The sequence below is a fragment of the Temnothorax longispinosus genome, chromosome 10, assembly GCF_030848805.1.
Source record: "Temnothorax longispinosus isolate EJ_2023e chromosome 10, Tlon_JGU_v1, whole genome shotgun sequence".
NCBI lineage: Eukaryota > Metazoa > Arthropoda > Insecta > Hymenoptera > Formicidae > Temnothorax > Temnothorax longispinosus.
Window position 1 is genome coordinate 5,619,728 of NC_092367.1, and position 16,860 is coordinate 5,636,587.

The following is a 16,860-nucleotide window of genomic DNA, read 5'->3' on the forward strand; positions in this document are numbered from 1 at the left end:
TAACAGGATGTTTAAAAAAAATTTAACGCGAGAGGATTATGGCTCTTTCGTGTATGTTCGTCATCAATTGTTATCAATAGACAACCCTACGCATCATTAAAACTTCGTAACTGGAACACCTGTCGGACATTCACGCTCTCGGCGTTCCGTCGTCGGCGAATTATGGCATTCGTAGCTTTAAGTAGATTGACGGGACGAGGAGCGCCATAAAAAATAGTATATAAACCTTACGATACGATCGCCGGCGGCGAGAAATAATTATAACGTCGAGCACGCGCCAGCCAATGCTGCGAATGTCGTCAAAACTTTATATGTTAAATACGAATGTTATTAGTGTTTTAACATACGAAAATGATAAATAATAATTTATCGTATTTGTCTTTCATATTTTTGCCACTCGTTTGACGGGCATTTTTGAATTACCTGATTTATCTATCGTTACAATCTCGCTTCTTTCGATGAAATCGCAATATCGTCTTGCGGCGAAACTGAAGTGATCATTCCTCGTGTTTATGTTACGGTAAAAGCATGAAGTAAATGTATGATTTCATGCTTTTACTGTGACATATAATATACGTATAATGAAGAAAAGCGGGAGGGATAACGTTCCACGATTTTCGCGACAGCTGACAAATCTCCAAAAGTCCGCCGTTCATTTTCCCTCAAGAAGAGTTTCGGTGTATGCGTTCAATAGTGGTCCAACAGCTCTGCGGATCGCAGACTCGCTATCGAGCCATTGAGCCTCAAATCTCGGGAAGCTCGGAGGCTAATTCGGAGCCGCGCGCGTAGCTCGTACGAGACCCGTGCGCGACGGCGCGCCAGACGCATCTTTACGAGAGCGCGACAGACACGCACGACGAGGAAAACGCGCGACGTCTCGGGGAACACCCGCGGAGACGGTGCGGAAGGTGGACGGAGGAGGACCAGCGCGTGGAAGAGGGAACGAAGAGAGGAGAGTCGCGCAGGCGCCGATCCAACGCGTGGAGAACGCTCGTCGTCCGCGTGGCGCGAGTTAGAACTCGACTTGGTGCTTTTAGTCTTGTCCCGTCCCTTCGTCCATCCTCGTCCTTGCCGGGCGAGAGAGCAGCCCCCGCGGCGGAGCATCGTCAGAGAGGAAGTATGCGCCCGGTGTCTGGACCGGTTGCGGCAACAAGGACGCGAAGTCGAGGGGGATTCCGCCTGATCCGCTGACCGAGCCGGCGAGCCGTTCGCCAGCGATGAAGAGGAACACGCGTCGCCCCCACGTGCCTTCCACGGGTTCGCAGCATCGCGGCGAAGTGAAAGTTCATTGACGATGCTTCTGACAAAAGTCTTCAATGAGTATCTTCGACTAGAAGATCGTCTTTCCGGCGCACATCTACCCACGCATTCACGAAGATTGACATTTAAATTAAAAGGGAAAATGATAAGAAAACAATCTTCCCTCTGAAGATGTTGTAATCTGAAGAAAAATCTGGAAACTGTAGATTATCGAGTATCGATCGATGTGCCTGATTGCGACATGTCGCAGAAGATTTTATCCCGCAGGGAGATACTCTCGGCCGAGACGAATGACCCTCGCAACTCGAAGAGGAGCACCCGCGCTCTAAGTCGATGGCGCATCCTCGCCAGGGCGCTGACAGGCTCGCCGGAGCCGGTCGGCAGCGAGTCCGACGAGGAGGTGTCGGTGAGACGGTTCACCAGCTTCGGCCTGCTCAAGTGTGCGCTGCTGGAGAACATGCTGACGGACGGCGAGTCCAGCTGGTGCGAGTACTCGACCCAGCTGGACGGCCGGCCGTACAACGTTCAGATACGCAGGATAAACAAGTGCTTCACGGCGAGCGAGCTGATCGGCTTCAACAATACCGGCAACGTGTGCGTGTGGCCGTCCGAGGAGTGTCTGGCCTACTATCTGCTGAGGAATCGCGGCCTCTGCCGGAATCGGAACGTCCTTGAACTCGGCGGCGGGATGAGCTGCCTGGCCGGCGTCCTCGCCGCCAAGTACTGCAATCCCAGCAACGTCACCCTCACGGACGGCAACGTGACCAGCGTCGACAACGTGCGCTGCATCGTCGCCCGAAACGACATGGCGCATCTGGTGGAGTGCGGGGTCGTCCAGTGGGCCCAAGCCGCCCGAGCCCTTCGGCAGACGGCGGCGATCAACGGTAACCGCGTTAAGGTGAATGTCCAAATTTGATCTTGAAGGAGCGGTCGATGGTCCGATGTTATTCTCGAAGCTATTAAAATAGCACGTTGAAGCCCCGGTGTCGGCAAACAGGCGGGAATTAATGGAAACAGCGTTAAGAGGATCCTTCACACGTTGCAGAGCTCGAAGTAGATCAGGAATCATACCTTGAATTACCTTCATAGTTCTCGCAGCTTCCGCGTGTTCTATAAAAAATTCATTTTTATTCAGATCACAGACGGCACATCGCATTATTTCGTCTTTGAAGTTGTATGTCATAAATACATTAACTCACCATCTTTATCTCTTCGGTATGAAACGTGTTTCCATCGCTTTTTAATAGATCATATTCCATGATGATTTCTATGAACCAGAGAACTGCGGACGCATAATAAAATATATATAAAAAAAGCATATCATCCTCAAAGCGATATTGAAACGTGACGGGGATGCTTCAACGACGGTGCGCGGCTACAAAGAGGCCGGAAATTAAATATTGAAAATGTTAATGAGAAAAGCTCTTTTTTTAATTTTCTCATCGCGGCGCTCAGACGTTATAATGTTTATATTAAATAAAAATCCGGTCGTATACCATATCGGATACCTAGAAAAATTTAATTATATCATTAATTTGTACGATAATAGAACAATAATAGAAAATATTACGCGCTGGAATTTTTCCAATGAATCCTCAGTTCTCGAGCTTCGTACGAGTTCCGAGGATCTGCAGGTGACATTGGGAATCGAAGGGTGAGCCTCGTATTTCGCTAATCGCGGCAGAAGAATCGCACAGAATCCAACCTGGTCGCCGACCCCGCGGTCGAATATAATGCGTCTCGTAAACCCCGACCGCGACGTGATCCGCATCTGTAACGAGGACGACAACGACGAGCTCGCTAACCGTAATCAACGACGGATCATCGGATATCGACACGCCCGGTTTCGCGGTTGCACGTTCCGACAGCAATGCGCTGCTCGTCGCCACGATCAATGAGTCATCGCGGTCATCGCGAGCCGATGAATGGAAAAATTGAGGTCTCGCCGGCCGGGGGAGGCGTAATGCATCAGTCGGGAATCGCGATCCTTAGAATAGACGATCGATGAGCGACAATGATCCGTGATCGCTCGACCGAAAAACGGCTCGTACTTTCGCGATAACAGAGTTGGCACTTTTAAAGGAATTTCCCGTAAATCGGAAAAGTTTGAGGACAAGAACGATTCTGAAAGATTGGCAATATAATAGAGGTGTGATCAATTTCTTTTTATAACGTACGATATCTATAAAATATCCTGTAAAATAGACGCCGTGAAAAACGTATTTCTTATGGAACACGTGCTATGTTATTTGAGTCACGTAACGAAGACGTTATCGTAGCATGTTTCAAGATGTCATACTAATGTAGCTGTCACTGCTTATCTGTGAAACATTTTAGAATATATATGTGCAAAAAAAATTATGCTATATCTCTGAGTTTTTTTTAAACAATCAATTTAATTCAGATTTTAGATGATAAATTAATATCTGCACAAATTAATTTTAATGAACTTAAAGTTTCTCACGGATAAAAATTTATCTTATTTTTAACGCCTTTAATTATATATTGTTATTACATTCTAATATTGCTAATCTTTCAATATGTTTTAAAACATAAGTAAAACACTGAAAAAGTCAAAATCCCAAGTAGCTAGAAAATATGTATTTGATGTCTGTATTCTTCTCGATACGTATCGCAAAGAACAGCCACATGGGAGCGTAGAGAATCCCCCCGCGTGATCCTCGTGATGCTCGGTTCAAATATATAGACACACCATTCGGACATTTCCGGCTAAACCTCAGCTCCATTTCCGGTGGCCTCCATAATGTAGCCTCTGTGCTCTTCCGGTAGTTCGCAACGTTCCGCGCAATTGACATCTTTTTCGTCGGGAGATTTCCGCTTGACTGGGGACCGACCGATCGAGTTTCCACCGGCGAGCCAAAATCGAAGATCGTTCGGACGATCGACCGAGATTAATTGCAAAAACGGCCATTCGACTTCGTTCATCTATTTACACGAAAAACCACCGTCAAATTATCTGAGAAGTTCGACGTTGAAAGGTCGAACGTCTTTATCGCATCCGTTTTCTGGTAGTCTTCTTCTTTTTAATACGATACTGCAGATCATTGATTTCATTTGATGTATCCGCGTCCGTGGTATTTAAATAATAAGATAAAAATATTCGAGCGGCAGTTATTTTATTTATCAAGTCGAAACCATAAAACGTATCGCGGATAAGCTTGACCGAGGTATACACATCCAGCAATTTATAATCCGGCTTGTTCAAGTCTTTCCTTACGCGAAAGACGAATATTGTCCTCAGCAGATTCTTTTGCAATAAAATACAATATTCTTTCATAATATTTCGTATAACTGTAACATCGACTTACAACTTTATATAATTTTCCTTTAATTCTTTAAACTTTGAAGACAGAGATTACTAACAAAAATTTATTTTTAAAAGTTTGAAAGATTGTTTTATCTGTTAAATGCACGAATGTGATCGTTCTTCAGACTTTACACGATTTCAATCGGAGCAATACGTCTATTCCGAGTCGAGATTCGCGAATACGTTGATTCGATCGCGTATCTCAGCCGCCAGATTGATATCTGGACTCTCGATTGTGATTTCTCGATGTATAGACCCGGACGGCCGACGACGACGAGGACGCTCGACTGCCGTCGGGTCTCTACGACGTGATCCTGAGCGCCGACTGCCTCTTCTTCGACGACGCCCGTCTGGACCTGGTGGAGACGATCTACGGCTGGCTGACCGACGACGGGGTCGCCCTGGTGATGGCGCCCAGGCGCGGCACGACATTCCAGAAGTTCGCCGAGGCGTCGATCAAGCGCGGCTTCATAGCGCGCCAGACCGAACGGTACGACGACCAGGTGTGGTCGAGGCATCTGGAGCTGCTGGAGAACAGTCCGGAGTACTGTCCGGATCTGCACTACCCGGTGCTGCTGGAGCTCACCAAGCAGAAGAAGACGCCGCCCGGATGATCGGGCTCGATCGACAAGGACGACGGGGACGACCGACCGGACGAGAGTCTTAACGAGGAATAAAAACATGTTTCTGAAATTCTGAACATGTTTCTCTTTTTTAAATTGTATACGCTTTGCTCGCGCGCGCGGTTATAGAATTATTACGAGGGAAATGAATGTATCGCTTCCGAGAGATGAAGATGCGCTGTAATGGGATGTAAAGATGCATAAAGCTGTCTTTATGTCGCCCAGCAATGTCAAGGTCGATTTTTTATTAGTGCGTCGTCTGATGAAACGTTTAGCGGTCACATTCGCTCGCAGATCGATCTTCCGCTCGTACGCATCGTTCCACATCGTCGCTGCTATCGGAAAAGTTTCCATAAGGGAAGTATTATGCGCGACGTGCGAGAATCGCTCGCCGAGCTCTCTTTAACATGCCCGACCTTCCCTCCTTTCCCCATTAATTAACCCATGGGTGTTTTACGGTGGATACCCGACATTTTATGAATGAACGCGTATCTGAAAGTACAAATGTTAATTATATTCGCGCTCTTAACGTCGCATATATTTACTTGAACTTAATTACGTACGATCAATTTGTGTGTAGACGTATTTATTTAAAGGCGCGCCTCGGTAGCGCGAATATTTGCAGTAAATAGGAACGCGAAACGGTACAGCGAGCCATAATCCTCCGCTTTAAATTAGTTTAAAATATCGTAGAGCCCGCAGATATTATTCTCATTCGCAGCAGGTGAAACTTCTGGCACCACTTTGCACGCGGCATATAACGGGAAATAGGAAGCGAGCTTCCAAACGGGCGAATATAGAAAGTTTCGAATTATTGACTTCTACGATGGAGGAAGAATGTCGAACTTAAAGTTATCTTGGAAATATTTATGTCCCGATATATACGTCGGACGACAGAGATTACGTTACAGAAGATAGGTTCTCAGGCAAAGTTTTCGAGGATTAATCGATCGACGATTCAATTATTCATCGAGTCGATATTAATCTTCGAAAAAAAAACCTGTTTATAAATTACAAACGGTTTCATCTGATTAGAACGTGGCTCTTGATAGAAGGGACTTTTCTTAGGCGTACCTGATTTTATATTGAACCGGGTATAAAAACGTCGGAAGAGCGACGATCGAGTTTCGAGTTTCGCGCATCAAAGTGTCGTTTATAATGCGGCAACGTGATACTGGCAATTTTATCAATCAATTAAAACGTCGATACTAAGTAGATAATAGCTCGAGCAATCTCTCGAGTTCCTCGTTCTTCGCAGCCGGCAGGACCAATTGTATAGACCGGAGTTAATGTTTAGATACAACCGAACCATGACTCGTAGACTGCGAAGTCACTTCCAGGGAGTTCTATTCATCGCAAAACTGCGTTAAAAGACATCTCCGTATTCTTGAGTAAGGAAGGAAATATCAGTGTGTTACAGTTTACGCTATTTTGGGTCCAAATACGAAGCGAAATCGGACTTGGAGCGGGATATTCTCGGTTCAGCGATTTAATGCTGGATCCGAACACGCTAATGAAATATCAATTATTATGATCGTTAACTGTAAACAGATATAGATCGTTGCGATCGATACGACGTAGCTGCAGGATAAATTTAAGGAGACAATTCTTACGCGAGTCGAACTTTGCCTTATTCGCGTTACATATGTTGTAGTAATTTATTTATTTATTTAGGCAGCGTTTTTGCGTTTATATCCTTGCGACGAAGGAATTCTCGTGAATTTTCTAAGTATCTCCGATTATGAACCTGTTACCTCAACGGACCAATATTTATAGGCATATATAGTTAAGTCTAGTCAGAATTACCAAACGTACTTCCATTATTACGTATCTTCTTACGTAGTCCAAGTGTCCATAAAATCTCTTTACTCGCGTAAAAAGGGAATTATAATAAATTAGAAGGATTTAGTTGCAAATGTTATTATAGAGAATGGGTTTTTTTTTTAAATAGAAAAATCGATACCTCTTTCTAGCGTCCGATCGTTTTTGTACCGCAGTTCGAGATTAAAATCAGCGGACACGTTTTCCCGAGGTTGCTAATCCACGTGGCTAGACTGGAGAATTTATGGACCCTTTGCGGCCCTAGAGGGCCATTTGTGTACACGTGCATTATGCACGAGAGAATCTCCATAGTAATAAACTATTTTCACTTAAAAACGTCGCGTTTTTCCTCGCGTTGCCTGTACCTCCCTCGGACAGAGATAATGCGGTTGTCACGTTGCAGTCGCGTCGTGTGACGACGCAAACGCCGTTGACAAATCTACAACGACGCGGTCGCGCGTCGTCACGTCAGAATAAATAATGACGTTTAGCATACGTCAAACATCCTGCCTACCTTCCCGTCTGTCGTGCAATAGCCATGTTTCTCCACCTCGATTCCGTCCATATGATCGATTTTATATGCCAGTACCTTCCTTCCTCTTTGCCGTACAATTTGCCAGGACCTGCAATCTTCGCAGGACTTCGGTCTGCCGAAGTCCTGGATTTCTTAGGATCGAGTTAGACTTAGGTGTTTCTATTTTAATAAAAAAGGCACTTTGGCGCAGCCCTGATCTCACGTTGACAAACGACATTACGTAACTCACGTCCCAGAATGAAGCAAAATATAAAAATGATAGAATATTTTAATATAATGTACAAATACAATAATATAATAGACAAAAATAAGGAAAATATTAATAATAAAATAATATAACATGCGATATATAGATAAACGAAGTATTTAATAACTTTCTCAGGAAGCACTAGTCAACATTCGAGCGGAGTAAAATGTCAACGTTTAAGGTAAAATACAAACATTGTTCTACATTTTTACTTTAAGGCAAAACATCGCACGGTCAACTTTAATGAAATTCGGAATTGACGAAACGAAGCAGAGCTATAACGAAAACTTGCTCTTGATTAAGTAACAAGTCGCACGATTTGCTAATTTCGCCAATAAATATATCTCGATTTGCTCGAAGGTTGTGCATCCGATTGCTGGAATCTAAAAATGAAAGCCTCGACAGATGGTTGCGATTAGCATCTGTGTTCCGTGACGAGTGATATAATCAAACAAATTACAGGAAAGCAAAATCAATCTCGGGAATATCTCGGGGAGTTCAATACCGTTCGCCCGTTTATTTTATTATTCGACGAGGCACGTGTACATATTTCGGTCCGGCTTGACTGCATATGTTATATATTTCGTGCAATGCGCGACACGAGGCTGTAAATTCGATCGCTCTAAATTCCGCGAGATCGACGGAAATTGCGCGGAAATCGTCTCTCGCCGATCGTATCTCGTAACGTTCCTTACTTTACATCGGCGTTAACAGTCTTTTTACACATGGCACAAGCCAAGAAGATGTCTTTAAACAAAATCGCAGCTCACACAATCTTCTGCAACTTATAAATTTACATCGTTTAGTAGTGGTACGGATGTTGTTTGATTCAAACGTTTAAACGAGCGCTGATCGACATATATATCGCTAGCTATAGTTTTCAGCGACATCAAGACGTCGATATAGACGTTAATTTTTAATATCTAACATACGCTAATCGCGGTATAATTCAGACTCGACTCGCGCTATTTTTATGTCCGAGCGTTTTACATTGTCGTTTATAGCAGTCGTAATTATCCTCGCCGTCGCGGTGGAGCTATAAAAAGGAGGACGCGTCAGCGATTCGTTTATATAATTAGACACTTTCCCCGTCGCGGCCTCATTAAAATCAGTGTAACTAAGCGTGCGTGCGTGCGCCCCGGGTTGATCGATCGCGGTAAGTAAATTTCCATTGCGTCTCCTCGAAGCGGCTCCCACACTGCCGGGAATAGATTTTTCGCCTGGTTGCGAGATTTTTTTAAGTGCACTTGTCGCACGAGCGCAGAGGCCTCCCGCAACAAAAAAAAAACAGCTGATCGGGATCGTACCTCGAGGAGACTCTCAAGCACCACCTCGCTTCGCAGAAAGCTCCGAAATGAATTAATCACGTCGATTATATCAGCCAACATCCGCCTACATTTAATCTCTACGTTTATCGACAGCTATTCAATCTTCAATGAAGAGCAGAATGGACGTTTCAATTATTACGTTGCTGAATACGAAATTAATTTGACGTAAGAAATAATTTCGAATTAAAAATCACACGCGAAAATCCCGCAAAAGGAATTTACAAACCCGCGAAAAATCATATTAACGTTTCGGGGGGTAACGTTATCCTTCTTGGAATAATAAACACGGTGATAAAGCAAATAGTATTAAAGCCAGGATAATGGTTTTCATATATAATCGCGGATACAATACGTGTGCTTTGTAAATTAAGTTTGTTCAAGGGGAAGCATCGAGGCTCGCAGAATCACGTCTTTTATTAGGTATCTTTCATTGAAACAATATAGTTTCGCTCGTTTTCACACGCGTAGTCCCCGATCTGTTAATTAGCTAAGGTATTATTAACAAATTCGAGGCTGAAGACGCGAGAATAACGTGAGTATTATTAACGTGCGAAACGAGATATCGCGAAGAGATCTCGATATGGAGGTCAAAACGTCTGCGGGGAAACTGCAACGACTTCGCCACGAGCTCGTTAGAAGAGCCGTGTATTTTATACGACGACGACCAGGCTTGCTTTTTTCCTTTAGACTCTATGCAAATAATTCGAACTTAAGTTCGCGGCCACTCTTTGTCTGCATAATTCTGAGATAAATTCGCCGCCTCGAAACTTTTCCGCCGATGTCTTCGCCCTGGCACTGCAACGTTAAACAAACGCTCGCTGCTTTATATTACCGCCGACAGATTTGGCGAGAAGTAACGGCCGTCTCTGTATAGTCTGTATGATTTTATATATTTTACGACGCTCGTAGAGCGTACCATGATAAATCCGTCTCGTACATCGTAAGCAGACACTTGACGAATAAGTACTTTTTTGTTTTGTATCTATTTTATCGGAGTAAATTACGCTGAAGCGAATGACGAAAGCGTGACTGAAAGTTACTTCAATTAATTTTCTTTAGAGAGTTGATATTGAAGTAAATTTGAGAGATCTGTCAGTACCAAGTCACTTAATTTTAACAGCTATAACATTCCGAGTGTGACTGGTGTTTAGAGCCGCAATTTTCGTAAGATGGAAGTGTCTCACTTTCATTATCGCAAAGTGCTTCTTTTTCCGGCGCCCGTGCGTCTGAAATTCGTCAAAGAGAAAAAAAACTGGAACGACGATGACTGGTAGGAAAATAGTCCCTAGTGTTTGGCAGCGAGCGGTGCCAATATTTATTAGTAAGACGGCCGCGCTAATGGGTCCAAGTCGTTTTGTTGCGGCGCGCGAACGAAAACGATCGCGGGCCTCCGCGTTCTCGCAAAAGTATCGCCAGGAAAAGCGGAACCTGACGGGCGCGGAATTGACGTGGCCGAGCGTGGCACGTGATGTAACGTGCGTGCCACGTGTTAATAATATTTATCCCGACGTCGCGCCGTTTAAACGCTCGTGCAACACGTACAAACGGCAGCCCCGTTGAAATTCTCCAGAAATAACAGCGCGGCCCTTCGACGAGAGCGACCGCCGATTATTTTACGACCGTCTTTGTTTCGCCCTCGCGCCTAGACGGAGCTAATCGGGTGAGCTTTATATACCTATACGAAAGGAGCCGGGCGTGGAATGTTTTTTTTAGGAAAAAAGTTTTGTCTTATCAAAACTTGAACTTTCTCTTTGTCAAAACTTACTTTAATTTAGAATTTTAGATCTTTATGAAAATTACAAGCTTGGTGATAAATTACTCGTGAAGTTATCGCGAATCAAAATGAGTTTTTTCTGACAAACATTTCGCGCTCAAGCTCGCGAGATACTTTATTTAAAAAAGCACATTCGCCGCTTCTCTATACCCTGGATAGAGCTGAGCGAGGCCCATAAAAGGGCCATCGTAGTTGGCCGTTCTCGGATGCCTCGTTCCGAGGTGTGTCGTTTCGAGTCGTTCCGTGAACCGTGGGTCAACTTACAATTTCGGTGCGAAACTATTTTCCACCGAGTATCCCTTATCTCGCCCGAGAGTTTTCCGTCGTTATTGTAAATTCCGTTGTGCCGCGCACGTGGGAATTCCGGGGGGCGTTGCAGGACATCGGATAAACCGCCGAGCTCATCCCCGTCGAGACGGCAATTTATTCGGATACGAAATTACGCTCACTGACAATTTCGCTGGAAAATGGAATAACCGGCCAACTGAATTTGCATGCAAAAATTACCGCAGCGCCCGGGCAGATCGCAATTTGCCAAAAACAAAGAAAGTACGTGCGATTCAACGCGAATGAATTTCGAAAGAATAATCCACCTATTTCTAAAAAAAAAAGACGATTACGTCTTTAATAGCGGTAAAGTCGGGTAAAGTAATAACGGGCAAGACGTTTCATTAACAAAATGTAACGTTAAAGTCTCGTTTGCGTCTAGTTATCAAGCGTTTCAGAAGCTTTTCGCAGCTTTTCTGATTTTCCGGGATATCTCTCAGCCGCGTATATGAATTCCCGTCGGTTTCCAACGGCTCTCGTGTCCCGGCACTCGCCGTCATCTCCACCGCTGATTAATTACCCGTCCGTCATTTCGGATGCTCAACGGAATTCTTCGTTCCCCCTCGACGCGGGGGAAAATCGTGCCGAGGGTGATTTCCCGACGAGTGCATGCGTCACACTGTTTGCATTGTTACGACCTACAAACCTAGATTAAACCCATATATCGACGCGGCGCGATTGCGTTGTGGGGGCGAAATGACATTAAGTGACGTTGATTGTTATCAATGAATGCGCGACGATGCTCGTCAATGACACACACATTATCTGGATATATCGTTCATCATTTCGCCCGCGAATTTTATGTCTATACGTGTCGCCGATGCGCTGCACGGTAAAATGAATACAGATGCACCTCGATGATGCAATCTTGCGTGACACACGAAGGCATTTTGTCGAATATCGGTCTGAATCTAATTTTCCATCCCCCCCCCCTTCGTCTACTCTTCGGCATCCTCGATCATAGATATGCTTTTTCTTTACAAGTTATAATTTTAAAATCGATCATCCGGAGCAAGAGTGAGGGAGAGTTTAAATCAATTTCAAATTCTAGATAGGGGCTTATTGCAGAGAATTATTCGCATGCGGATTGTTCAGAAAAATTCTTTTCTATCTTCTCAAATTACTTTTGTTTATTGTACTCGCGGTAGAAACATTGAAATCGACAGCCCCTACACTGTTAAATATTAAAGGGTGAAATTTAAACCAATATTTTGTTATTTTTGACTATTATGTGTGTTGAAATTTATTATTTTAACACAAAAGTATCATAGTATTATTTTAACTCCATTGGTTTAGTTAAATTAACAGTGTTTTAATTAAATTAACGACATATTTTGAGTAGGAGCAATTGCGACTTAATAGGAATGATTAAAAATGATTCAAATTGAGTATAATTTGACACTACGAATTTAACAGTGTATGATAGGCGAGTTCTAACAGGCGTTCTATCCTAACCGAGTCACGTGCCCCTGACAAGGGGTGATGATAAATAAAGATATTTATATTCCGCAAGCTCTTTTTCTCTCTCCCTCTTTCTCCTCATGGAAAAAGTTCCGGTGGATAAAAACTACGGGTGAAATGCCTACGAGAGTGGCAAGCAGAGTGCAGTTGATACATGTGCGAAGCGATATGGTAGACGAGCATAGCGGAAATTCATTTCCTCTCGATTACAGATTTCTTGGCGGAACCCAAGTCGATTCGCTGTATGTCGAGAATCTGATATTTTTTTGCGGAAGATTTTCATTTTAAATACTCTCTGAAAGTTTAGTAAGTAATTAAGATCTTTTTCCAGCGAAGCTCTACTAAAAATCAGATGAGACTTCACTGTTTATTTGAAAAACGGCTTGAAAAAAATCATTTCTCGCGTAAAAGGGGTACGTCCCGTTGTCGTGCGTGCTACATACAATTCGCGTTGCGAATAAACGATGTAACAAAAATGGGTGTTTCTCCATCGTTTGGTTTATCGATCCCGATTTATCCGATTTCTGCATGAAACCCTTTGTCCGTTGTTCTCGCGTGTATATTTTTAATTAATTTTTTTTAGAAGTGGATACACGAAGTTTTAATAATACAGCACGCACAGAACGCTCCGGTTGAATTATTTATACATCACGTCGAAAGAATAAAACGCTCTCTCTTTATCGCGCGCTCAACAGTTTCGATGCATATATTTTCGCGATAACGATAACAAGTTAATCTTGACGTTGATCGAGATTGTTTCTGCAGTCCGCGCTTGTTTATCAGATGCACCGGCGCACTCCTGCGAAGAGGGAGACTGTTTACTATCGAGCAGGACAAAATTAGAACAGTGCGCGGGCCCGCCTTTTTTTTTTATCGTGATGATCCCACTCGCCGTCTCGCAGGCAACAATTGTTCCGTTAACATTGTGCGCCTTTTGGCAAGCCTCCCGCGCGATTTCAAACGAGAATAACGTGTTCGCAAAGGACGCGAAATCCGCGGTCGTCGTTAATTAATTTATCGTTAATTAATTAATGACACTCTTTAACGCGAAACCCACGCGTGGCTGCAGTAATATTCGCACGCGTTTTATCTCATTTTAATTAATACACATTACTTTGCAAAAAGGAAAGGCGAAATCCATCGATAATAACGAATTCACATCCGATTCGCGCGCCAGATCAGTGGATATAATATAATAAAAAAGTTTAGATCGATTTGTATACGAGGAATGAATTTTACTCGTTGCAATTCTAAATTACAAGTTACTCAGTTTCATTTGATCACAAAAGCGTTCTTTATTTAACATATTTCCTTGGCGGATTAGACAGTTGAGCGTGATGTAATCAAGTGGATTTTCTTTACGCACGAACGCTTTAAATTCTCCGCCTGACGATGGCATCCACAAGAGGCCAAGTTTCCCTTCTTTTCCGCATGATGTTTAATTTATGAAAAGCTGCTTGTAAGTTTCGAGGAGTGCTAGCAGCGTTAAAGATTAAAATGCTCTTTTATGCATGAGCCTTCGCTCGATTTGTCATAACGCGACGATAATTTATCGTTGGCGCGTCGTAAAAATACACATTAACGCTGGTTTTTGTGAATCCTCGATAGAACAAAAGCTCCCCGAGCGTTTCCGAAAAACTCAGCCGCGCTTCCGTAAAACGGCGACACGGCGCGACGTTTTCTGAAAGAATACCGAAAGAAGTGCCTTCGTGTTTTTTATCGCGAAGATATTTTATGCATACGGCAGCTTTACGCGTATACGACCCCTATTTGCGAGAGGCACGTAGAAGTCGAAGCTGATACAATCTCGACAAGTCTAGAAGGGGGCAAAAAGATCTGTATATATTTTCCCAGTGTTAATTTTCGTGGCAACGCGATAATTCAGATATATCGAGATGTGTTTTTTGCCTTTATAGAAAAAATTCTATTTATAGAATATTGAACTCATTGACATGCACAAACTTCTTTTAAATCGATCAAGTCGCATTTATCACGTGCGAGTATAATACAATGAATTTACGATTGCTTTGTATATAAAATCTATACGTCTGTGTCTCTCGACCCTCTCGACGGATCATAAATTTTCGAGGACATTGATCACACAACGAGCACCCTGAAACTCATCTGTCAGGGAGCGAAGAGGAGGGACGAAGCGGATAGCGCGAGGAGTGATTTCGAAATGTGAACCTGTCGAAAATATCTAAGCGTGCACGACAAACCATCGAACGTTAAATGGCCTGCCAAAGCAAACAGCGATGGACCCGACGAATCCGAGACTCCCGAGGGTGCCTCCTCTATTACGTCAATTTTTAACTGCGATTTACCGCGCGTGGGCTTTGATCTGCAGCTCACGCGTGATTCCGGCAACATATAACTTACAATTAAGCGCCAGCTTTGATTAAATAAATCAATTTTAACAAACAGATGAAAAAAAAAGAAAGGAAACATACGTCGCTGTCAGTCGCCGGACTTACCGTATTGTAATTCTACTCGGCAAATATTTTAGAATTAAATTGAGATCAGGTTTCAGGTTTTATTTTAAAACGCTGTTTGTCAAATTATATGTGATGTAACGGGAGAGTAATATACCGTTCGGATAGTGTTTTACACGATATATGAGCTCTCTCTCTTCGGATTACTCGTATCACTCCGTATATCAGATAAGATGGTGAAATATAGTTTTCACTCGCTGGAATTTACACACGGAACTCGATTACGGTGGCGAATGGCGAAATTTATCGCGGTTATTCGAGAGAATTGCTTTTTTTGCGATGTCAATGTCATTTGCATAATCTACCGTGCTGTCGTGCTCCGAATTTAACGGCGTTTTTCGGCGGTGCGCAATTCGCCCTCTTAAGTCATAAGTGCAATCATAGGTGGGTTTCGCCAAACCTTACTGAGCAGTTAAAGTGAGAATTCCTCTTTTTGTCGCACCGTTTCCTCGCCGATTATTTCGAGATTGACATTGTTCATTTAGTAAGCAGTTAACTAAATTTACCTCCGTTTACTTCTTACGTCTCCCATTTATCTTTCAAGGGTTCGCGAACAAAATGATAAGACGTTGCCTTTATTTTGGTCAATATGCTCTCTAATGTCTCTAATTGTAGGTATGAGATGACGATGATCACAAGATTTTACGATTTGAAAAATTTGAAAATTTGAGACGTTTAATTGAGAATGTAGCGCTTTATAACGAATTTATTAACAAAGTTACATCTATTTGACGATGTAAACGAGTGCGTTCGTTGCGCGGACAGTTTGAATCGGGGAGAAAAAGGTGTCTGGGGGCTATTTTGATGCTCGCTATACTTCGTCGATATTGTTTGTATAACGACGAACGTATCGTATTAATAACCGTCGAGTTGTGCACAATGGCTGTAAGTGTGCATCGCGGCAGCTGAATCAAGGGCACGATCTCTCGGCATTGTCGGCACGCTGTTGGCTGGCAATGTACGAGGGCGAGGCGAGCGACGTCGGAATATAAAGTCGGATATAAAATCATTGTTTTCGCCCGATAAACGACTCGATGCCTCGTCCAAATTGTTGTTGGCCGGCGCGGAAGTGTCACAACGTAATCGCTAATAAATCCACCTTAGCACAACACCGGCAAGAAAGCCGTGATTTTATTTAGAGACCGCTCTCTGTTGTCTTTACGCAACAACTTTGTCAGTCAAGCGCGCAATATTGTTTGTAATATCGAAGAGAAACAGCGAGACCGTTGATCATATACACAATTTTTATTACTTAGCGTAACATAACATTCATTTTCTAATTAGAATAATGGAGGAAATGTGACTTTTGTAGATTTAATAGCTTTATGAGGAACATTTCTCCCCTACGTATTTGTTGATGCATCGCCTGTACCATTGCCATTTCGTCTCAAATGAGAAAGGGTGGGCGCAAACACAAATGCGTCACATTAAGGTGATGAATCTGTAGCGTCTGCCAAGCGAGAGAGAGAGGATCAGATGAGAAGAACGGGGAGCCTGAAGGCACATTGGTAAATTCTCCACTGCCGCATTTGGCCGTCGCGGATAATAACGCGACGTAATACACGCCGAAGGGACGCCACCGAATCGCATCGTGAAATCGCGCCCAACTGTCCGCACAACGATCCACCTCTATTAATAGCTCGTATTAATAGTGACGGTCGCTC

The 16,860-nt window shown here is 43.4% G+C and overlaps 2 protein-coding genes across 3 annotated transcripts in view; both read left to right on the top strand.

Moving 5' to 3' along the window:
- Positions 1-16,860, top strand: part of LOC139820985 (uncharacterized) — a 32,886-nt gene that overhangs the window by 9,051 nt on the left and 6,975 nt on the right. The gene's annotated exons all lie outside the window — the stretch shown is intronic.
- Positions 1,035-7,368, top strand: LOC139820986 (calmodulin-lysine N-methyltransferase). The gene is made up of 2 exons (XM_071791635.1): positions 1,035-2,158; positions 4,843-7,368. Exons 1-2 carry the CDS (start codon positions 1,502-1,504, stop codon positions 5,200-5,202), a joined length of 1,017 nt encoding a protein of 338 aa, XP_071647736.1. The 5' UTR covers positions 1,035-1,501; the 3' UTR covers positions 5,203-7,368.

Coding starts and splice junctions, on each gene's coding strand:
- LOC139820986 (XM_071791635.1), top strand. CDS start 1,502: ATGTCGCAGAAGATTTTATCCCGCAGGGAGATACTCTCGGCCGAGACG. Junction 2,159..4,842: donor TCAACGGTAACCGCGTTAAG/GTGAATGTCCAA, acceptor CTCGATGTATAG/ACCCGGACGGCCGACGACGA.